The sequence below is a fragment of the Azolla caroliniana genome, unplaced genomic scaffold (assembly GCF_043228905.1).
Source record: "Azolla caroliniana isolate FFs.n. ecotype wild unplaced genomic scaffold, voAzoCaro1.0.p SCAF_17, whole genome shotgun sequence".
Classification (NCBI taxonomy): Eukaryota; Viridiplantae; Streptophyta; class Polypodiopsida; order Salviniales; family Salviniaceae; genus Azolla; species Azolla caroliniana.
In genome coordinates, this window is record NW_028230452.1 from 5,527,494 (window position 1) to 5,551,110 (window position 23,617).

The 23,617-nt window shown below is 36.4% G+C and overlaps 2 protein-coding genes across 4 annotated transcripts; both read right to left on the reverse strand.

Annotated features, from left to right (window-relative positions):
- Positions 1-723: 723 nt before the first annotated feature.
- LOC147852978 (uncharacterized) lies at positions 724-14,496 on the reverse strand. 3 transcript variants are annotated; one of them, XR_015531279.1, is made up of 24 exons: positions 14,365-14,496; positions 11,469-11,732; positions 11,355-11,385; positions 9,236-9,414; positions 7,325-7,484; positions 6,519-6,615; positions 5,626-5,798; positions 5,150-5,313; positions 4,829-5,020; positions 4,548-4,637; positions 4,394-4,474; positions 4,150-4,293; positions 3,992-4,074; positions 3,674-3,815; positions 3,418-3,501; positions 3,111-3,287; positions 2,885-2,972; positions 1,961-2,023; positions 1,828-1,888; positions 1,652-1,751; positions 1,366-1,482; positions 1,227-1,274; positions 1,004-1,091; positions 724-909 (listed from the first exon to the last, which is right to left on the reverse strand). XR_015531279.1 is itself a non-coding variant. In XM_087333184.1 (24 exons), exons 1-24 carry the CDS (start codon positions 14,458-14,460, stop codon positions 895-897), a joined length of 2,772 nt encoding a protein of 923 aa, XP_087189310.1. In that variant the 5' UTR covers positions 14,461-14,496; the 3' UTR covers positions 724-894. The 3 variants fall into 3 exon arrangements, 2 of the variants coding, with proteins under 2 accessions (XP_087189310.1, XP_087189311.1); XM_087333184.1 differs by having other exon boundaries at positions 1,004-1,126; XM_087333185.1 differs by lacking the exons at positions 11,355-11,385; positions 11,469-11,732; positions 14,365-14,496 and adding an exon at positions 9,509-9,612 and having other exon boundaries at positions 1,004-1,126.
- Positions 14,497-17,227: 2,731 nt separating this feature from the next.
- LOC147852979 (Ribosomal protein S8e family protein) lies at positions 17,228-20,617 on the reverse strand. The gene is made up of 9 exons (XM_087333477.1): positions 20,538-20,617; positions 20,237-20,356; positions 19,576-19,643; positions 19,372-19,480; positions 19,212-19,280; positions 18,310-18,367; positions 17,961-18,196; positions 17,699-17,750; positions 17,228-17,476 (listed from the first exon to the last, which is right to left on the reverse strand). Exons 1-9 carry the CDS (start codon positions 20,538-20,540, stop codon positions 17,409-17,411), a joined length of 783 nt encoding a protein of 260 aa, XP_087189603.1. The 5' UTR covers positions 20,541-20,617; the 3' UTR covers positions 17,228-17,408.
- Between the last annotated feature and the right edge of the window lie 3,000 nt (positions 20,618-23,617).

A 23,617-nucleotide genomic window follows, 5' to 3' on the forward strand; every position in this document is an offset into this window, starting at 1 on the left:
TGTAGTTCAATACTATGGGTTTAGGGTTTATTGAAAACCCAACATTTTGCTCATATTCTCTGTGAATTGGGAAAAATTGCATCTGTTCAACAAATCAGCTACAAGGATTGCTTTAAAGACGAGTAGAGTAGCAAATATCCCAGTTCAAAATCTATTTGGCCTTAGAAGACGTTAATATATCTTTCTTTCTTTCATTCTATGAAAATGGTTGGTATCTTTTCTTTTTCTGTTCAATAATCAATTTCATAGTTTCAAATTATCCTAACATAAGAGAACATTTCTCGTATATCCTAACCAGCTTTCCAAATATACTCAGGGTTATCATTAAAGTAAAAAATACAATTGCACAGGCACAGTATATATGTAGACAAAATTAATAATCCCTTTACCAACGCCACAAAATCAATGCCTCTGCTTAGCTATCTTCACATGTGGACAAAAGCTTCAATGCAAAGCTACTTACACATAATATTACAAAAAATATCCACGTACAAATTTCAGTACTACAATTTGATATGGATTATCACCTTCTCTTAACAAAAACCATCCAATGGCTATGTATAATCATTGTCAGTTTAGTTCTCTTTACAAGTGGGTGAACAAGAGCTTTAATATAAAATCTACTTATTAATAATAATATATAAATAATATTACAAAAAATATCCAATGGCTATGTATAATCATTGTCAGTTTAGTTCTCTTCACAAGTGGGTGAACAAGAGCTTTAATATAAAATCTACTTATTAATAATAATATATAAATAATATTACAAAAAATATCCACATACAAAACTTCCGTACAACAATTGATATGGATCATCACCATCTCTTTATGGATTTCAACACCACAAATGCTATGAATATGTTTCAGTGTCTCAAAAATAGTTTTAAGCTTTTAATTCTCTTTGGCCTGCATTCAATCCGTCATGACTCATGATATAAGCTGGATTTCCAAACCACCATATCTTATCAGTAAAAGCTATAAATGATTGAACGGAAGATACCTGAAATCGATCCCGGTAGAAGTTAATAACAGAGTTGATATGGTTCCCATATTTTAATGGTGAGGGTTTCACTGCCTTAAAAAGATCTCTGCAGTAGTTATAAATTTCATCGTCTTCTTCACACTTTGAACCAGCCCACAACCAAACAAAGATTCAAATTATGTTCACAAAATGTACACCCATGTGTCTTAACGGAAAAAAATATCAAGAAAGGAAAAAATACCTCAAAAGCAATTGCAAAAGCTTGAAAGATTAGCAGTGCTTCATAATCCTGCATTTACTCAAAAGAAAATATAGCTTGCAACTTGCTTTATTTTCAATTAAACAAAACAAAACAAAGAACTCTGAGTTCACACACTTACTCGGCCTCGTATATCAGTACTATTTGAGAAAACACTTTTCACAAGTTCAACAACAAAATTTCCAAGTTCTTCACCATATGACGATTCTCCAGCAAAAAGAACGTCATTGCTTATCACCTTAGAAAAGGTAAACACAGAAACACGTCCACTTAAGATGTTATTAAAAAATAAAACCATAAGTAAAACATCACTCAATCAACTAAACTAATTTGCACTGATGGAAGGCCAGTTTTAACAAAATTGGAATTTTCTTTTTATTACTAGATTGAACAAACGTGATGCAAACCTCAACTGCCTTCGTATGGTAAGGTAAAATTTCTTGCGATAGAGCATGGCAAGCAAGGATCACCCCAAGGATAGCCTGCACTCTGAAGGATTCCTTCAATCTTTGACAAGCCAGAAAAGTAAGAAAATGAACAGTTAAAGCGAGGTCCTATTATATTAAAGAAGACAAAATCTTACAGTCTTTGTATGAGTTGCATTAAGCTTCTGAATAAGAAGAATGTGCCTTGTTCTTGATCCCCTACTCACAAACTGATCGTGAGATGGAGGTACAACAATTTAACTGATGTACAGATTCATAAAATGCTTTTACCAGGGACAACTATGAGGAATGAGCAAATTTTTTGAATGCATCCAAGAATTTGCATCTCCATACCTGAAAAGAAAGACCTCAAATTATCTTTCTCCACAGTATATTATTAGCATTCTCCACAGTTATGCAAAACAATAAAAACTACCATGGGCTAACGAGCTCTTTAATTATGCCAGCGCATTGTTCACTTACGGATAAGTCAGTAATATGATATACTCTGTGTAGGACATAATCAACCATCATATATAATTTGTCATACTGTGTAGGACATACTCTGTGAATCCACTTTGTTCATACGACATGCGGAGTGTCTTTAAGTCATATCTGTGCAGAACAACTCCATCAAAGTTCTGTCTAGGTGGATCGTTGAGTGTCAAGTTTCCCCTCAAGAGACTGTCTTCGTATTGCTAAGGAAGAGCCTTAAGCATCTTTAATCATTCTAGTTCATCACTCAGCCGGAGAGGTTCAAAACCTTTTCAGAAACCAGGCAGTGACATACATAATGCTCCTCAGATTCAGCTTCTTGATTGCAAAGCTGGTAAACGTGATCCTCTAATATTGTCCAATATCTATCCTTGATTGCTGAGGTGAATGCCAAATATTTGTAACCAATCTTTTATTTAATTGAGACAGTCTGACACTATCCTTCCATCTCTATATTAATTTCAACCAAAGGAAGTCATCTTCCTTTTAAGTGAATGCAATGATTTGGAAACAATGACTTACTCTGCTAATAGATAAGACTGTTTTACAACTTATTTGCATCTAAGGAGGAGATATCCACTTTTAAACAGAGCAGATTATACCTCTATCATTAAGAAGCAAATTATTTTTCCAGCCATGAAAAAAATGATTTGCAGATTGCAATGATTAACAGTTTAGCCCATGCAAACAATCTAACCAACAATAACATAAAATTTCTACCTTCTGGGTTTTGAATCTCCTCTAGGCACATGATCGTGCTCTTCAATAGAGACTCTGAATGTGACACAAGACCATTCATCAATGCTACCTGTAAAACACTCAATAGCTCACCTCCAGACAGAAATCCAAGTCTTTTCAATTGACATGTAGCTATGCCATTAACAATCCAAGTGTTTTCAATGAACTATGACCATGCCATTAACCAATATAATCATCCACAACTCACCTCTGCAGTCTCAATGTACAAATGGGAACGCTTCAAAACACTTCTAATAGAAGGTATAGTAACCTCATTGAACGTGAGACACGCTTTTATGAAGTCCATAGAATGTTGTGTTAGAATGCCTTTTGCAAGAGTCAACATTGTCACTGCAATCCTATTGCTGACATGAACAATGGTTTCCTGTTCATAATTTTTGAACAAGTAAATTAGCTAACACTGGTATTCTACAAGGCTCTCTAAAACCATACAGTCTTGACAGCTTTTAACTGTCAGTACCCAAATTCCCAATGGTAAAAAGATGAAGGAATACTCGCAAAAGGTCACAGTTGACAAATGTTCCACGCCACTCCACAAGGAACATGAGATGTTCCTCTAAGTCATGTTTGAAGTCAACCTTCAAATAAGATAGCAACATGCAGAAAAACTTTTCAGTGTTTAGTATGTGATTATAAAATCATCAACAAAACTACATTCAATTAAGTGAAATCAATTATAACATATGCACCTCAGTATGAAATGCAATCGAAAATTCAAAATCATGAATGCCTGTAGAGGAAACAACTTACAAGCTGTACAGAACGAGAAATCAATCGGGCAATTTGCCTTTGTTCATCCTCACTACTCATGCTATCCAAAGATTTGTACAAGGACTTACTCAGCTCAAAAACAAAGTGTTGAGAAACAGGATTGAGTATGTGTTGATTGGTCCTGTATCATAAATTTACCAAATAAAAATAAAAGATTTCAAAGACTCTACATCATTGACATGCCATAAAGAGAGACAGACATATACTGCATGTTTCCTCTATATATGAGAATGTATAAATGAGTACATAACGATCACAAATATAGAAGTTTCTATGTGTTTAGAATGGTCCACTGACCTAGAAATGTGGTGTAAAATCTTCTTATGTACAGATATTTTAACATCTCCAAGCAATTCATCAAGTATATCAACAAAATATGGCTGCATAACACCTTCAATTTAAACACAAAATTGACATGGAAATTAATATGACTGTTAACAGTGTCATCTCATTACCAAATCAAGAATGTGCTTTAGATCTGATATTTTTATCATGACTTTCATGATAATAGATTCCAGAATCTGAAGTGCCTCATCTGTTATTTCCGCCTTTGTCAAATGCTTCTTGATGTCTCTCAGTAGTACATGAAGTTCTGTCTCCTGCAGTTCTCCCCATAATTGCACACATATGCATCTACCCATAATTCAAATCATGCAGAAAACATAAGCTAGATCAATCCCCTGGTTTAGATAAGCTCACCGAACAACATTGGAGAATATAATCAATGAAGACATCCGCTACCACCAGATACTCTATTAAGCGTGAAAATTTTGATACAACCTGTTATGAAAACATTCATTTTAGGTTCTACAGGAAAAAACAGTACCCCATCTGGTAACGTCTGTAACTCTACCTTCCAAATGTCATTTAGAACCGTTAGCCGGGTTTCCTCTGGAGGGTTATATTCGCATAATTTCGCTCCAAGAAGTGTATAGTTCATGTACTATATAGATTTAGCAGATTGTGTTAATAATGTCTGTCTGCTTCTTGAGAAAAATTTAACAGTGGGGCCTCAAATATGCGCACAACCACCGATGAAGAAAATCATCATAATCACAGAAATCTATAGCAATTAAACATCTACTTACCATTAAACTGAAGCACTATTGGCTTCACTATATCACACATACTTACTTGGGGCTTTGAAGCATCATTGGAGCTCTTCACTATCTTTGATAGGTCTATCACCTGACTTGCCACCAGAGATGCAGGAAGCTCTTTCAGTAAGTAATACACAACAACAGAGACAGGACCTGTACCTTCTGCGTTTACACATAAGCCTGATTGCTGATCACAAAATGTTCTGAGAATAAACAATAACTCCTCCTACATAGGAAACACCAGAAGGTATCCTTTATGGTCTTGATCATCAAAATACAATCTAGGTTCGAGTTATTTATTTATTTTGAAGAAACCTACGCAACTGAATGGTTACAAGAATACAGATACACTGACCTTTGTAGCATATTGACATATATAATGTATGTACAGCTCAAACATAGGCTCCATCAAGCTAGCATATGCTTGCCTATTCAAGGAACTTCTGCTAGTATTAATTTCTCCTGATAGAACCTTCTGGAACAGTAAAAGATAATCATCCAGACCCATCATAAGGTATCCTGTTTCAACATATTAGAATTATATTAATAGTCCAGAAGGCATGTTTTGTCTTTTAGAAAACAGAATATCTACAAAATGCACTGATTGAAGTTCACCCAACAGATTGGGGAAGGGGAATCACGCAACTCCTCAAAACTTACACTCTCCCTAAATGCCTGATCAGAGCTAATAATTCATATCCTGGTTTAGCATTAGACAACACTTCACTGCACTTACAAAATTCATACCACTGTTCTAGATCCACACAGTTCAATGTTGGTTACCCAAATGACTAAGTCTAAAATAGGGCTATGCTAATATTTGTCTCATACCAGTATCTCGTGGCATAATAGTTTGCCCTTTATGAGCTAGGTATATGCGCGCATATGCAGCTGCTAATGGATCGGTGATGCCTCTAATCATCAACACCAAACGTTGAAAAGTTGACTTGGGAGGCTCATTCTCAAGAAAACGCATACAGTGCATGATGGAAATTTCCAAATATCTGCAAATATTCACAAAAAACCGAAAAGATGAAAACATAAAAGATAATTCAATGAAAAATTTGTTGGGACCAATAGATTTGTAAATGAGCACAACTAACTACAAGAATGCTGGCATTCCTCTCAAAGAGCCACAAGAACTCAATCTCAATTACTTCTACAATTACAAGGAGAAGTGGAGTTAGTAAAGATGGATGCCTTAAGCTTACTCTAAATTTATAAGGACATTTGATTAAGAATTTCCCTGAAACAAGGAAGATTTAACCAGTTCTGAACCATTTTAACTTTCATAGACAGGTTGTAACAAATAGCATGCCAATATTTGACCATGGGAGTCCAGGATTATTATTTACTATGTGTTCATTTAGCCGCTAAATATGCCTCATCACTATGGCTTACTGGAAAGAAAATCAGATTTAATTATCTTCTTACAGCTCCTATAAGATATATTATATAGCAACTCTATTTAAGAAACAGCTTGCATGGGAATTTATGTCAGTCCACATGCACATAGTATTAACACAAAAATTCAAGAGCATGCAAATACAAAACATAAAGATTGCATATGATCATGAAGCAAGATTAAAATCTTATATGAATTTTTCCTAAAGACGTTTAAGATAAAAATATCAAAATGTATACTGAAGCTCAAATGTGAGAACTGGTTTTTAGTTGACAAATTATGAAGCTATGACTAAACCAGAAGAAATATAGCTACTCACATTCGAGGGATGAGCTCATGAATGGAACCAATCTTGTAGAACCAATTGTTGCATGTGTCTTTTGCCTCTTGGCATATATCATCAGATGAAAAATTATCTACATCATAAAAAGAGCACAGTTCAGGATATGCCAATAATGGTAATCATTGTTTAGAGATTATTTCAAATCTTGATTCAGTAAAAGAGGATCAAGCAAGATACTAAAGCAGAATTTTATTGAGGGGCATGCGTGATTTAAAGCATGCAGCTTAGAAATGCTCAATAAACCAGAGTTTACTGAAACAAAACTGCATTTGCCAGCTGGCCCACAATCCTAGATATGGTTCAGAGTCAGACTACCCTATTAATCCTATCTTGCAAACTTATTGCACAAGCAATATCTTCACAATCCAGGTGGGTGAAACCTCCAAGATATCTATGCAAAACTTGCATATCCGACTGTAAGAAAAATACATATGCCATAACTGCTATTCCCACAAGTCCTTAACAATAAGAAAGGGTTGAACTTAAAATATAACAAGTGAACAGATTCTATGACAAAGGCAAAAAATGATAAAAGTGAAGAGAAATAATAGAAGTTATTATTACTATTATTAAAGAAACTGCATACACACTGAAAATTAATAGAATTGAACCTCCCGAAATATAGAAAACCCTTCATATTTCACTTCTTCTAGGCAACATCATTATGAACAGAACCATACCATTTGGCATTCAATTTTTGACATACAAAGGAACTTTCACATATTCATTCCATTGAAGAGAATACCAAATGCACTTCAGCACTCATGGAATTTTGGGCTTACTGGACAAAATCTTAATTCGTTGTCCGTTATCATTCACCTCCGCTTTTCCTTTTATCCGTTTCCAGACTAATGACCCAATTGTCTCCAGAATATCTGTGACCAATATGAACAGGGTGGGGTAAAATTTTGGAACAGATGTATCGGAAAGAAGTTTGGCGACCTACAAAGGCATAAGAAATGAACCTGTTAGGTAACAAAAATAGAAAGATAAATGCCTCTATGGCATGCACATTGATGTTTTAACAAGCATCCAGTGAGAGGAATGCAAAAGATCAGCTATCCAAGTTCAGAAATTCCTTCTAGATGTTTGAAAGGCTGGAGAAGTTGCTGAAACTTTAACTTAAGACTCATGAATATCAAATATATAGAAAAATATCATTGAGTGATTAAAACAGTCAAAGACTTCTAGACCGTCTCCTATAATTTGCCAATAAGCACTTTCTTCTCAGGTAGATTCAATTTTGGATTTGTAGATAGTGACTTTGTTCTACAGTTTTTGAAGGTTTTTTCTTTTGTTTGCCAGGTTTTCATGGTTTCAAATTTTATGTTGCTAGAAACATGTCATCATTTATACAGCCCCATTGGTCACACATGTTTTAATTCAATCATGGGTCCTCTTGTATAATTTTCAAACTAATACAACCTCGTTTATATAAAATAAATAGAGGTTGGTATCATGTGCAGGCATAGAACGTAATATTCGTGTTCATGGAAGCATTCAAATGTTTGAAAAGGCAAAAATACGTGTTCCTTTTTTTTGTACTTTGTTTTACTTTTCTTACTTTTTTTTTACTTCTCCCTCTCTCTCTCTCCTCCTCATGAATCTTCTTCTGCTAATCATGATCAGAACGCCACTAATCCACCATATCTTGGCGGCCATGATTTCTCCAACCATTCTGTTGTGTTTCTTGATCCTCCTCCTTTCCACCTAGTCTACGGGTATGGCTATGACGATCTTCTTTACAACGATTCTGCCGCCAGGCCATGGATGCAGTGCTCCATGGCTTCTGCTACATCTCAGCCTCCTCAATATAATTCATGGGGAGCGATGGGGAGCTCTGGGCAGTAGGTGTGGCTCATCATCGTGGAGAGGATGAGGGAGGAGATCCTTAGAGCCAGGGACATGCTCAGAGCCAACATTAATCTCAAGAACACCATGATGATGAGCAAAAAGAACAGAAGCTTGATCCACCATGTCGATTAGAATCAGATGCCAGAATCAGATGAATCATAGTCATGGTGATCCTCATAATCAGATGAATCATAGTCATGGTCCATGGACCATGGTGATCCTCAGAAACAAAAACAGAATCAGAGTTATCACGATGATGGCGGTGATCGAACAATAGGAAAAATCTGAGGACGAAGAGAAGGAAGATGAATGGTCCTGGGACTACTCCCATAGAAGTTGAAGCTTTAGCTCATAACACCTGCCACTCTCTTGCTCTCTCTCCCTCTTTCTCTCTCTTTCTAATCTTTAGTACTTTAATAATTTCTAAAGTATTGAAACTTGATGACATGTGATTCAATCAATACCATTCTTATATATCCAATCCAACGTTGAAATGACTTACCATACACGTATGATTGAATCATTCTCGAATGCGAATGCACGTATGATACATATGGTTCATTCTATGTGTGCAGGTATGATAACATCTTATTACCAAAGATCAAATGTTTTTCCTGGTGAGACAATTTTAGGAATTAACTTCAAACAAGAATATGGAATTTAGCAAGCACATTTTTATGGATCACAGTGCAATTATTAGATTTAGATTTGATCTATTCTATTAATTCATTGAAGTCATCGGTGTTTCTATTTACATATGTTCTACTCCAGAAAATTTGCTTCAGGATAGCAATGCTATAAAAAAACAGTATTTTGATATCCTCAGTAACCAATCTAACCTTCACTGCTAATCTGAGAGCAGCAACACGCTCATTCTTTAGCCAAGCATGAGCAATGTCATCATTAAGTTCACGCAAACGGGTCACATACTCCTCTTGAGACATGATCTCTTCTTCTTCATTTGTCGATTTACTACGATCATCCAGCTCCTCTACATGTGATGCTTTTATTGATCTTCCTGCATTCAGAAGTTCACTGTGATTATCTATCAGCGACAATGTTAAAACTACAACAATCTGCTCCCCTTTGACAAATAAATTATGGCTTCCAACCTTCTTAAAATTATAGCACGTTTAACATATCTATAATTTGTGATTCAAGAGTGATCCACCAATGAAAAATGATATCTGTTGGTTAATATTTGAATAAAAATGTGCTTCTAAAGAAGCAAATTCTCTGAAATTACAAAGATTCTCAAAAGCAAAGACAGGCAGCTTGAAATTCTAGACCCTGGTTTCAACACTACCTGAAACATAAGTAAAAGATACACTAAAATCTCTAAATGAAAGAGAGTACCACTTCTCCACTCGGATAAGGTAATTTCCATCTCTTCTTACCATGCTCTGGAAATCAAGGAGTATTTTCCAGTATATTTCATGCATATGCTATCCAAATATTGTCAATGCTTCATTTGGATTTCAAATGCATAGTTAAAAATCAACTTACATCTTAGCTGTCAAGCTGAAAAAACTACTGTTTCCCCATCAATTTCATATTTCTCAGTCCTTTGTTGTCATGGTCGTCAAGTATAATCGTCAATTAGCCAGGAATCGGCCAGCTGGAGAAGACTATGTTCTGATGGTCAGGGCATTGATTTGTATAGCATCGGTGGTCGCCAGTCGACAGGGTCAACAACAAGCAGCTGGTGCTGGTGTGGTTAATTACTTAATGAACAGTAGTTGAGAACACTCACGAGTCAGAGTGAAATGCCACCAGATCAAGTAAAGCCAACACGGATTAAATGATAACCGTTTGATTATATGAGTACAAGTATGCAGCAGCACTTCGATAATAGAAGGTGGTTAAGAGCACCATTCAAACTAATCTCGGATTTACGAGGAGTGATGCTCTAGTCTGAGGCCAGATATAACTTCTCCTCTTATATAGAGGGAGCCGGGAGTGACAACCATATCAACTGTATTGTCTACACCGCTCATGCATATGGTATTAAAGCTTCATTGGCCACATAAAGTACCTCTTTAAATATCATTATGTGCTAGACCTCAACTGCTATAAGATATCTTAGATCTCATAAATTACAACATTGTTGGACCTTTGGCCTCTTTATAGTTATAGGCCGCTAGTCATACAGTTATGCTCATCATATTATTACAACCTGCCATGGCAGACTGCCAAAATCTTTATAGGTGCATTTGTGAAATTTTTAGTGCAAAGAACTTGAACACTAGAGTAGATAAAAAATTAGAAATCAAGCCTTGAAAACCTTGATAATCAATGACTGATGCATTATTAATCAAAGAATGCCAGATCAATTTTCACAATGGCTCTATTATTTATATTAATTTTCCATACTGACTTCTTAAATGCTAATGGTGCTTTTAATTAAAGTACCATTTCTCAACACAGCAAGGCTTATACTCTGTAATCATTACGACAATGTCAGCAGTCAACTTTCCCGTTGCAAAAGGATTCAGCAATCATTTTCATACTGAAACGCAGACTGGGAAAATAGTAAATCATGTCATCCCTGGCCTCAGAACATAATCCTATGAACTAGGATAAATCTGTTTAAATAGCTTCGTTTTTCCCTGAAAGTTGCTCTGAAAATGTCACTCAAGAGTGTCGTAACACATGGAAACAAAACCAATTAGGCATACAGCTACTATATTTCTTTATTACGTCTTATTATTCATTCATTATATTAGGATTTAATTGAGGGAGGCCATCGATCATGATGACGACAACATTGATCACGACTGTCATTGTATTATGAATTTACAGGTTACAATAATTTTCTGTAACTTGTACAATGGATCTTTTACTAAATATCATCTTTAATTGTCCTCCATTAGTGTCTTCACTGTCCATTTAAATGGTAAATCTCTTAACATTGCTTACACTGAAATTAAAATCATAAATAAATTGAAATAGGCATACCTTTGACACGTTTTGAAATAATGTCCAAGTTCTGCATCAGAGTAAATAAATAAACATCTGCTAACTGTAACATTTTATGTGCATGGATGATAGACAAGATTGTTTTATTCTTACTGATGATACTTTGATTGTGTCATTTGAAGTGAACCGTTGCATTATGGAGATTCTATAGGCTTCCCATTCAGCTCCAGCTGATTCAACCTGATCATCCAGCTTCTCTGTAGATGTTGATTGATGAGGTGTTCTGCTTGTCACAACTATACCTGGTGAACCAGCCAATACAGGATCATAGGCGGCAGTAACACCGAGAGGATCAGACAGCGCATTTACTGAAAGAGGATCAGGAGTGGCATCATCCTGCTGCTCCATTGATATGATCTATGGACATGTATCATATCAGCTTCATTGATGCAACTCAACAAGTTCCACCAATAAGAAAATATTCTTGAGTAACACAATACAAACACAACCTATTTGATGGATACCTATCAAACTAAAAGTTTTCAGGATAATTCTAGACGTTACATAAACATAATGCATCGTGTGATTTATATCAAATTTTCAAATGATTTAGAAATGTTATTAAAAATGTTTCGCTTTCAATCGAACTTTTATTATTTACATATATCACCATCCTACAGCACCTGAGTTTTTAGCAAAGAATTATACATTGATGCATACTATATCAGGGTCCCTTCTCCAATTTCAACAATTTTACAATTTTTGAAGAAAGTTTCCATTTATATGAGTTGTAGAGAATTCCGATCAGAATTGTTATGCAGCCTCAGCATGTGAAAGTGACATACAGCCTCAACAGTCAGGGTGGGCCATGCAAAATATAGAGTTGGAAAGATTCTCTCCAAGGTGAGAGGGAATCAACCATTAACAATTCAGTAGAAGCATCCCATCACTGTTCAAAGTTAAAACTGTGAATGCATCCGCTGTAACCTGGGACCCATCACCATGTATCTAGAAACATCAGCTCTTCAAGATACACCATACAGTGATGCTGAAAAGTCTACTGGAAACGATATATCATTGTTGGTCATCTGATTCATGGCAGCATGTTGGAGGCATAGCTAGTATGTGTCATCCTAAAGATAGGGTATGATGGAACTAGACCTTTGAGAGTAGTAACCTAATTGTACATCAAACCACACAGGCATTTGAACAGAGCCGCAAGAAGGAAGCATGTGACTCCATTACAAGTGAGATCATTTTACTGGCAATCCTGTATGCACAATTTGCCAATGAAACTCAACTACTTGGCAACTGATACCAAGAGACCTAATGCTATTGTTTGAAACATAAGATGTGCATCTATGTGAATATTATCAATGCCCAAAATAAGGTGGGAACCAGGTGAAAATAGCCCTTGAGTTTACTTCATAAAAACATTGGTGTAGAATCTATGCTTGACTTTATAATGCCATTTACATTGACCTTTTATCATGATCTATACACACACACACACATGCACCCACAAAAAATGGGCAATCCTTTGAATAATCCCAGATCCAAACTGCCTGTGATATACTGCTGTCAATAAATGGCGTGCTCTTTTGACTACATACTCCAAACAAGAACCATCATATAAGTACTTGATCCGGTGGGTATTGAATATGAATCGAAGTACAATAGCCCAACTCTATTAAAGTATAGTCCCTGAAGGAATAGTTGTGATTGTTGAGTGGCACCTCAGCGGAGAAATCTAAAAGAGGTCAACCACAAGCCCCATTGCGGCGATACACAACAAAGTTGCATTCTTTACATTTAGAGGCACCCAAAATAGTGTAATGAATAATAATAAAAATAGTGATCAATATGTGGTAGATTACAAATTTAAAGTAAGATAGATAATGTTATAATGGTGAAGCTTCATGATGACTAACTAATAAGTATGTGTCATTCCATAGAACAGCCCTCTTGCACCTCTGCTTGAAATATTTGTTACATGGATACCACTATTTTCTAGTTGATATAGTTCTTCTCCCACAAGAGAATTTTATTCTCTGTATTTTTGTACCAAGCTACAATAAGCCACAATTTCTCGTTTTATTTTCAGCGATCATTCTCTAGCATAGATTTGGTATCTCAATCTGCTTTTGGTTTGATCCTCAATCTTATGGGTCTAGTTTATTCTATGTAGATTTATTAGCTTACGATTTTGTATTACCAATCTTTGAACTCCAAAAACATGCATTCTAACACATCTACTACCTTATCTAAATTCTATGGCAACAATAGAATTTCTTCCACAACCTCCTAGTTATCAAAAAGTGCATCTTTCTCTGATTCCTACATGTGAATCTGTTCTTCAGAATGATGAAAACATACACAATGGTCACTGCCTCCGTTTCCACATGAAATCATCAAGCTTAATGCAACTTCCATTTACTTTTAGGGATTGATGAAAGTGCATGTCGTTTCTGCCTTAGTATGAATCCAATCTTAACGCAGTCTTCTGCCTCCTTACAGGCCAGTGATGAAAAAGTTCAATTGTACAAATTTCACCTCCTTATGGATACATGAAGAAAAACTGCACTATTTTGACGGCTTTACTATGACTCTAACCTAATACAATTCCCATCTGTTCTGGGCATTGATGAAAACAAAATATCCACTATTTCTGTTCGCCTTAGTGTGTATCCAGTCTAAATGAAGGCTCTTACAATTTTCCATTTCCTTCTAGTTAGTGGTGTGGATAATTTATTTTTTCCTCTTCTTTTGTGTGATGATCATGATTCAACAATCCTAAATAACGATTTTTCCATATCCTTTTGCCGTAGTGATGTGCAAAAAGAGCGTCATTTTCCATTGCATTAGTGTTTGATGTAAATAAAGTTCCCAATTGACACCAAGACTAAGTACAACATTCCCTTATTTCCCCTAAATCATTTTCTTTTCCTTTCCTTTTCTTCGTAGTGATGGAAGAGAAATCATTTCCTTCTTGTTATATTCATCCGGATTCCTTGAAAGAAGACATTGTTGAAAAGGGAGAAAGATTTACCTTATGTTGATGAGATGAGGTGATCAATGGGTGTTCGACGACGTTCTGCCTCTGCATAATTTCCTCCTCTGCATACTTTCGCTCTCTGAACTTCATGTTGTCTCCGTCTCTCCGTGTCTCTGACTCTGAGTCTGTCTCACCAACACTTGGTGTTTGATTTGCAGAAGAAATTGTATTTACACAAATACCCCCCCTCCAATTTTTCAAATTCCAAACATACCCCCCCCCCCCCTTCCACACACACACACACATTCAACACTACAAATGAATGTACCACAACAGGACACCACTCGTTGTATTGGTGTTAAATAAGAATCGATAATTAGGGATGTTTTGTCACCATTTCAATGGGTTCTCATTCATGCAGCAAGAGCTTTATCCTCACCATCATATAAGGTTGTTCTTTACTACCTTTCGGTATTAGGGTATGTGATGCAATTGGAACTGTTGGTAGTTTGTCGAACTGAACATTCTGAATTTGGTTTATTTTATGTCGGTTCCTAGAAAATTCATCTGGATATGTTTGCAAGCCAAGCTTTGTGGACACCTTGTCCCCGCCAAGAGAGCTTTGTGGGCGTAAATATAACTTGGAATTGGAAACCATTTTCTTAGTCAAGTTTATAATATAATTGGAACAATTGTCATGAACATGTACAAAATGTTACGGATTTTCGAGGACATAAAACCCTTGACCTCCTCAATGTGCACCTTAAACTTCAACAATAATATAATCATATAATGCAAATAGTCATATGCAACATCTCATATTTAGTATTGTCTAAGTTCACACTATTCTCGCACTCTACATCATTGCTATCATAGGACATTATCTAATAGCTATGCATGTTGGCCAACATGCATAAGACTAGGTAGTAATATATACAATGAAATATTAACTCACCTAGAGAAGTTTGACAATAAGTGTTCTCAAATTTCAGAAATCGCGAATCAAGTGCATCTTGGTGATTCAAATGCATTCCAAACAATACCCGATCAAATTGTTTGAGATGGATTTATGGAACTTTATTAATGGGCACGACATCATGATTGTTCTTGACAATTGGGAGATATTGGTAGCTCATTATCTAATAACTCCAACCTTACGTTTGATGCGACTAAAGGCATGATATCTTGAATGAACAGATAATAAAGATCATTAGTAGTGAGAGTAATCAAAAGGGTCCATTTGAATAATTGGGATTCTATGGTTTTGATATGGCAAGCGGTGTGGATACATGCAAATCTAGTTACGGATATGCATTTCCACTTGCCAATTCCAACGGCGTAGTTTCATGGTGTTCTAGACTGCAGAGGATTGTCATAATATATACTATTGAGGCTAAATAATTTTGAGCAATCAAGGCTTTGAAAGAAACTGTATAATCAATATGTTTCTACAATAATACGAATGTCATGTTCCACGCACGCACTAAGCACATTAATATGCAATATCACTTTATAAGGGAGGTGGTAGAGGACAAACTCGTCCCCTACAAAGTAGATTATTACATGAGCTCCAAAAACCTATGTGTATTCCATCCCATCCTTATGTGTTATCTTCTCACCTTATGTATTTTCACAGCACCCTTCCCACTACTTTGAACTTCAATACAGAAAATTATATGCCTCAAAGAATTTAATATGCAAAAAACTTTTGAATGTATAAAGACTCCAAATGGTATCTTACAAATGGGTATTGATAGTATGTGATAACACATGGAGTGTGAGACATTTGAATTTACAATATGGAATTTCAACACAAATATGGAAGATGCATCATTATGAGACATGTAAGTTGAGGTTTATGATGTAATGTGTGAACAACTTTCATACGATACATCGCACCTTGCAAACATTGAAACATTACGGTACATACACCACCAAAAAGGGTGCCTCCAATGGACAAAGCAAACTCATATGGAGGCACATCAAAACGTTATTGCGAAACACAAGGCTAATTGCATCAACATCCTAAAAGAAAGTATATATATGTCCAATATGTCAAATCATAGAACATTGCAAACCATTTAAACCTCTAGAAATGGAGCATGGCATAATATGTATGGTTGCACAATATATTCAAATTACACTAGAGTGAAGTGATGCACCTAACAATAGAAGTGGGAAATATGGTAGTCCTATCATACAATTATGACATGTTACATACATTCCTAGAGCTTAAAGATCAATATATTATTAACTCCTACATTCCCATGTTTAAACCTCAAGATCAATACATGATATCTTACCAAGTGCATATGTTCAAACATTATGTTTACAGCTACGTATTGAGGGAATGGCAGCATAATGGATGGTGAGTTAGTTTCATGTACAAGGATGGTCTCTATAATGATACTAATCATTGTAACTGCATGATTATCTCTCAAAGCGAGATGTTGAAGTATACTTCCAAATATGGGAAGTCAGCATTAGTTTGATGCAAAAACATTGCGATTTAAAAATAGAGACAGTATGCCATCATTGAGAAGAAGATTGTCAACTGTGCCAAACAAACATATTGTGGTGTGGTAAAAATGGGTGATAAGATCAAAAGTAAAGAGTAAAGGTTGTAGCAAATAATGGCAAACAAACATTGGATAATATATTTGTAGAGTTCATTACTGGTACAAAACGTTTAGTAGTAAACATAAAAATTGTGAATGTAACTCATTGTAGAAGTGGTCCATCAAGATTTTTACTTGTATATTCACGTAATAGAATAGTCATACAGTGAAAAGCCAACAAAGATTCAAGAGCCATTCATGTACTAATCTGTTCATTTGGCATTCCAACTATTATCTGCGCAATGGAGTCAAACTTCTTTAGACCTTCAACACCTAAAGAAGCTTCACCTCTAGTTACATGCAAAGAAAAATTTACTGAGCATTGATTCCCATCATGTTACTGTAAAACATTAAATCCAATATATTGTTTCCTATACTCCTTTTGCAAGGAAAGAGGAATCAGAAAACACAAAAGCCACCCAAAAGTTTCCACTCTCAAAACATGTTTTTCACGAGTAAAACTGGTACCTTAAGAAGAAGCTACACGAGTAACACAGCATTGATGCAGCCATCATTCTCAGGGTTATTGGTCACCTGTGCATACTTACCTGCAAAGAGAATTTTTTTAAAATACTATTAGAGATTGACAAGGTGGTCTATAAATGCTTTTAATGAAATTTATGAATAAAGAAACCATCAGCATTCTCTCCATTCAAAACGGTAATAAAAAAATTATATAAATGTTCCAAATGAAAGTTATGACATCTATAAGATTATAAAACAAACAGAATGAAGAAAACCATCAGCATTCTCTCCCTCCAATCACTTACCCCACACCACTTTACCCGCTGGAGTTACCAGACCAAGCTCACTCACATTCACCTGCAGCACAACAAACAGTATAAGAATATCCGATTTCAGCCTTCCATTTAAATCAATCATCCAAGTTCTAGTCTGCACTTTGAAATAAATACGACTACCCACCTACCAAAAGCAAGTAAGTTTATGAAAAGTTCTAGCAAAAACAAGTAAGCTCACCCAAGTTCTCATCTTAACACAAAACAATCCATACTACATACTAATTATGATTACCTCTATAACTGTTCCTCTTGTCATTACACCAAGAGAGGTGTACATCGGACCATTCGGGTTCTTTTTAACCCCAATTATATCCAAATTGAATGTGCATTTCAGTTCTGGATGAGTCACATGTGCTTTGGTGAATCGCAGACCAGAAGGTCTTATGAAGCGTTCATACTTTGGTGGTTTCCTTGTGAAACCAGGACCAACAAAGGTGGCTTTAGTGACCATACGTTTCCATTGTTTAGCTGCAAATTATAACATTCAAATTATCAGTCACATGCTTCTAGCATTCACACAAGTTTATCAGTTCATGTGCCATACTAGCATTACCATAGATGTTTAATATAAACACACTTACTTTTTCGCTTCCCAGAACGTATGACTTTGAACATTTCATCTTCTGCAACAGGTCGAACCTACAATAAATTCTGAATTATCTTATCTATCAAAGAAAGGAAGAAAGAAGGATATATGAATGTCTCTTAATAGTCCAAAACAGTCTATGAGACCAAACAGAAGATAACATCTGAAAATGTTTTCTCATCTTGGAGAATAAACTAAAATCAATGAAACTGCCTGAGATACCAAAGTAGTTATTAGTGGAGAAAAGTACTGAAATGTTTAAAGCAACAGAATTTACAGAAGTTTTTCAAAATTACTGATATGCTTGGTCAGAGTCAAATCTCCTAATTATATGAGAATTAAGATTAAACACATAATGGAAGGGCATAAGATATTTCTAGAAAATATATTAGCTTAATCCATCTATGAAGTATATTTAAGGGAAATCCTTTAGGTTAATGTGCTTACCAATATTGATTAATAAAACATCTAACTTGAAGCTGTTTCTAATCAAGTTAATAATTAAACAAAGCCCTTTCTAGTTTTCCTAATTAATGTAACCCAGGTCCACAGTATATGGTTAATTAATGAATTAACCTTCTATTCCTCTCAATTAGTGCATGCCAACTTTCTAATTAGCATATTGACTTCTAATTTGACCAATTAAGAAATGCCTACATTCAAATTTGAGAACTTCAAGTCTAAATCTATCTATTAACAAAATTCATTTCCCACATCACATATGGTATAAATATATGCCTAATCTTCACATTCATGCAATTCCAAGAATAGTATGATTTTTGAAAATAAAGAAATGCACTTTGATCATTTCTGTAACTCAAGAATATTTTGGTAATTTTCCCCTATATAATGTCATACGGATAGGATGTAGATAAATGGAGTAAAGAAAATTCATACCTTTGGCAAGGGAACCTCCCATTTTCCAGCTTTCTCTTTCCTTTTTTGCTTGATTGTATTGCTCAGAACCTAAAACAGGTAATAATAAAAACACAAATTTCCAAATGGTCAGACAAAGGAGAAAAACAAGAACTAAAGGCAATGTCTATTAGAATTTTACTTTTGCTCTCGTTGTAACATCACGGTCAAGTAGATATGCAGGCACTGCTCCTTCCTGAACATTATCATCAACTTTCCTTCGGCTAGCCTTCTCACTATGCATAGCAAGACTGAATTGCACAAGCACAAAAAAATGAACAAAGTTAAATGACAAGAACTAACAATCCTATCATCATCCATTTTCAAAATGCAATTTCACACTTACGTCTTCTTCATTAGAGCCTTCTCTGCATAACGCTTTTTCGCGAACATCTTGCCTTTGATACCCAGTGCCTGTAATCAACAAACTTCTAAGCGTACGAGGTATAGTTTCTTTTCATCTCTAATATGACCGCAATCGTATAAGCTTGAGTAATAACCTTCAGATGACACTAAAGGTAAAAATGAAGATGCAATCTATGTTCTTTAGCCTCGGCATTATCGTAAGGGTAAAAATGAAGTACTTATAACCATTCAAAGACAAAAGATTATTTCAATGAACAATGAGCTGTTTTGCTTATTTCAAGGAAGCAATTGCTGCAAGCAAGAGTGGGCAGAAAAACCTGAGTGCCGCTATGACAGTGAAGGTTTCTTTTCCCTAAGTCAAGCATTGCAATCCTCAATATAATACTCATCTTTCTAGTTCTCTCCCTCCCTCTCCCAACATCCCAGTCTCACTACCAGCCATTCATGTATGACCCAAGCAAAATTGGTGGTTCATCCCACGTGCACAGACACGACATCATCTTCTCCCAGAGTGTGGGGTCATTCAGGTAGCACGATTTTTTGTCTCTCTCTCTCTCTCTCTCTCTCTCTCTCTTTCAAACACACACACACAAAGAAGAAGAAGAAGATGATGATGATGATGATGATGAAGAAAGACCTACCTTCTGAGCAAACTCAGAGCGTTTGTGGACAGCTCTAGCATCTCTTTTACGTTTCCTTTCGAAGTAGTCTGGACGATACCCATGGCGCTTGCGGTGAAGCTCGATGTGATCTCCCTGAGGCTGCAAGAGACAGGAAGAAGGAAACGCATCAGATCAGAAGAAGAGGATGAAGATGACGAGAAGAAAAACCTAGGGTTTAAGGTTCAAAAGCCGTGAAGAAATGATACAATAATGCACAGACACAGACACAGACACAGAGAGAGAGAGAGAGAGAGAGAGAGAGAGAGAGAGAAGCCATTACCATGTTTGTCTGTCTTGCAGAGAGAGAGAGAGAGAGAGAGAGAGAGGGGTTTCTCTGCGTTTTTATATGGGGTGTGTGTGTTAGAGAGAGAGAAATGGAGTATATATATATATATATACATATTATGTATATATTTACGAAAAAAGAAAAGAAATGGAGTAAATATGTATGTATGTATATAATAGAGAGGTGGGTAAAATTGGGTTTCGAACCCAAGACATATATACATAGTGGCTTGTAGTGTAGCCAACTTCCCACTATAGGGTAAGCTAATTACAATAAAAGAGAGACAACATAGAGAGAACTGTGAATGAAGGAAATGAATGTTGTGTGAATAAATAATTATTATACATATATGGAGGTGATGTTTAGTTTTCTAGGTTTTACATACCGGATGAAAAAAAGAGCATCTCCTACAATATTTGCTACTTGCGACCCGAATTTCCGTGCTGCTCCTCACTATCTTTGTTGGTAGGGTAGGGTAGATGTCAGTCGGTGCATGCTTGAGGATGTGAGAGGTAGTGGGCGGCGGCCGAGGAGGGCCCATTAGCACCGTGAATTGTTGAAGTGTAGAGAGTGTATTGTCCACATTGAGAACAATCGGCAACGGTTCGGTCCAGTTTGAGAGTGTCAACACCGAAGCTTTTAAAATTTTCAAAACTTGAACTGAATTGAACCATGAAACCATTTTAAAAAATTCCAAACTGTTAAAACCACAATTTCGTGGTTCGGTTTCGGTTTTCAACTTAGGTCAAAAATTTAAAATTTAAAATTTAAAATTTAAAATTTAAAATTTAAAATATTTAAAGATTCTCCTCAAATGTGAGAACTAGGCTTAAAAATGAAAAGATTGTTTTTTTTTTAAATTATTTAAAAATAAATAAAATAAACCATTAAACCGTTGAAACCGAACCGAACCGAACCATTTAAACCGTTAAGCCACAATTTCATGGTTCAGTTCGGTTCAAACATAACTGTTGCCGACTGTTACACATTTAGCGTGGCAGGCTTGGAAAAACTCTATTAGGTCACCCCTTGTGCTTAATGGCATCTTATGGTGAACTTCCTAGGTGGTTGTCGCCCCAACGGTGGACCTCCTTATCAACCATTATCACAAACCCCCACTTCATAAGGTGACGACAAGATGATATAGCCTACTTTCAAATACTTTATCAAAGTTGTCATTAGAGTTGTTGTCCTAATGATTGTTTATTGTTATTGTGGTGGTGTCTCAACATCTTATTGCTTTGGAGTAGGCTCAAATTTGTCCGCTTGAAGTGCATTTACCAATGATTTACATCCTACACCTAGATTTTAGGTTGCGGCCCACAAATTAGGGATTGGGGTCATTTGAGATGAATTGAGGTGTCATGGTGTGGGGAAGGGGGAAAAAAGGTTATTTGGTAGAATGTGGGTGGTCCACTATGGGATACGTGCTCTTAATTAGATCATTGGTTTGTGTAGTGAGTTAAGAAGGGCAATTTGCTAGAATATGTAAGTAGAGAGTACATTATATTTGTACGGAACATTTGTTATTACTTGGAACATGTTTGATAAATGTATATCTTCGAGAGGCATTGCTTCTCCTCTCCCGCTTTGTTCCGCGTGTTTCTACATGAGTCTGTGAGCTCGTGTGCTCATTTTTGGAATCCGGCGATAGGGCCAGATCAGATACGGTTCTCTGTGCCCGTGTGCTCAGTGAAGAACTCCGGCAAATGAGTCAGTTAGGTCACTACAAGCTTAGTCGCCTCTCTGCTTCCGACTCCCTAGTCCAAGACCCCCACCCCTCCTGCCCAATTCGACACGTACACGCTGATATCCGCGACAACGTTCAACGAAGATGTCTACGAAGGGGAGTGACTTCTTATCTGAAGTGTTGCTCCCTCTTGGAAAACACCTTTGATTACCCCTCCTGAGTAATCGGGTCAAGGTATTGTGGTGTGAAGGAGAGTCATGGTCACGACGTACTATTGAGATCGTTAATCGGGTCGTTATAGAGAATGTGAGTTCTTGGGGCCCGTGATCGTTAGTTAGACTGTCCCATTTGGGGTAGGATCACGATCGGGGATTAAGAGGGATATGTTGTGGGACTGGCTACAACCGATCCATATTATGTCCTTTACACACACTGAACATTATATTGATATATGAAATAGAGATGAGACAGAACACGGAAGTTGCCCACAAAGCATATGTATATATATTCAATTAACGTGTAGCTTACAAATAGAAGTACTGAGTATATTCGGTAAAACACTTACTCACTCTCTATTAGTCTATTCCTAACGTAGTCCTCTAGGTCCCTATGTGTGTTTTTTTGTGTTTGCTAATCCCCGATATGTATAGCTTCCTTCTGCTTGGTACTTTCCACCCGTTCCTTCCTTGATATTTGGCTTGCCTTGTTCAACTATTAGTGCTTGGCTCCTTTTGATACGTTTCACACTTGTTACATCTGTCCCACCAAGTAACACCGTGTGGGACAATGCCTTGCATTTTAAACCACAGAACTCGAAAAAGAATCGAAAAACTCGAAAATCACAAAAAATCGAAAGAATCTGATTCAATTGATAATATACATTATGCTTCTTCCAAGATGTGCAAGATGCTTGCTGACTGCTGCAAGTCATCTGCTTGATAATATACAAAAATCACAAAAAATTGAAAGAATCTGATTCAATTGATAATATACATTATGCTTCTTCCAAGATGTGCAAGATGCTTGCTGACTGCTGCAAGTCATCTGCTTTGTCCACAAAATCGGCCAAGTGTTCGGTCCGTGTCACTTACCCTCGGTTGCTCAACTGGCTGTGTGTCTGTTGTGGTCCGCAGGACTGGTTCGTTCATTGCATTGCCTAGGTCAGGGTGTTGGTCTATCGAGTCTCCGTGCTCATGTTCCTCGCGTATCTGCTCCTCGTCTCCTCGTGTTGGCACTGGCTCGACTGTGCTCTCTCGGGGGGTTTATTCTTCGTCGTTTGTTGGAGCCTCGGTTGTTGTTTCGTCTTGGAGCCGTTCCCATTCGCAACGCTCTAAGTCGAGGGAGAATTGTAGCTACTCATCCTCGAAGTCATGGAAAAGTTTCT

Bases quoted from the DNA above. Each gene is read 5' to 3' on its own strand.
- LOC147852978 (XM_087333184.1), bottom strand. From the start codon at position 14,460: ATGAAGTTCAGAGAGCGAAAGTATGCAGAGGAGGAAATTATGCAGAGG. The intron at 11,386-11,468 runs GTAAGAATAAAA...ACTCTGATGCAG, and splicing joins ACACAATCAAAGTATCATCA to AACTTGGACATTATTTCAAA. The intron at 2,024-2,884 runs GTAGAAATTTTA...CTTTCTTTTCAG, and splicing joins GGAGATTCAAAACCCAGAAG to GTATGGAGATGCAAATTCTT.
- LOC147852979 (XM_087333477.1), bottom strand. The intron at 19,644-20,236 runs GTAGGTCTTTCT...TGTTGATTACAG, and splicing joins GCTCTGAGTTTGCTCAGAAG to GCACTGGGTATCAAAGGCAA. The intron at 19,481-19,575 runs GTAAGTGTGAAA...TGTGCAATTCAG, and splicing joins AAGGCTCTAATGAAGAAGAC to TCTTGCTATGCATAGTGAGA.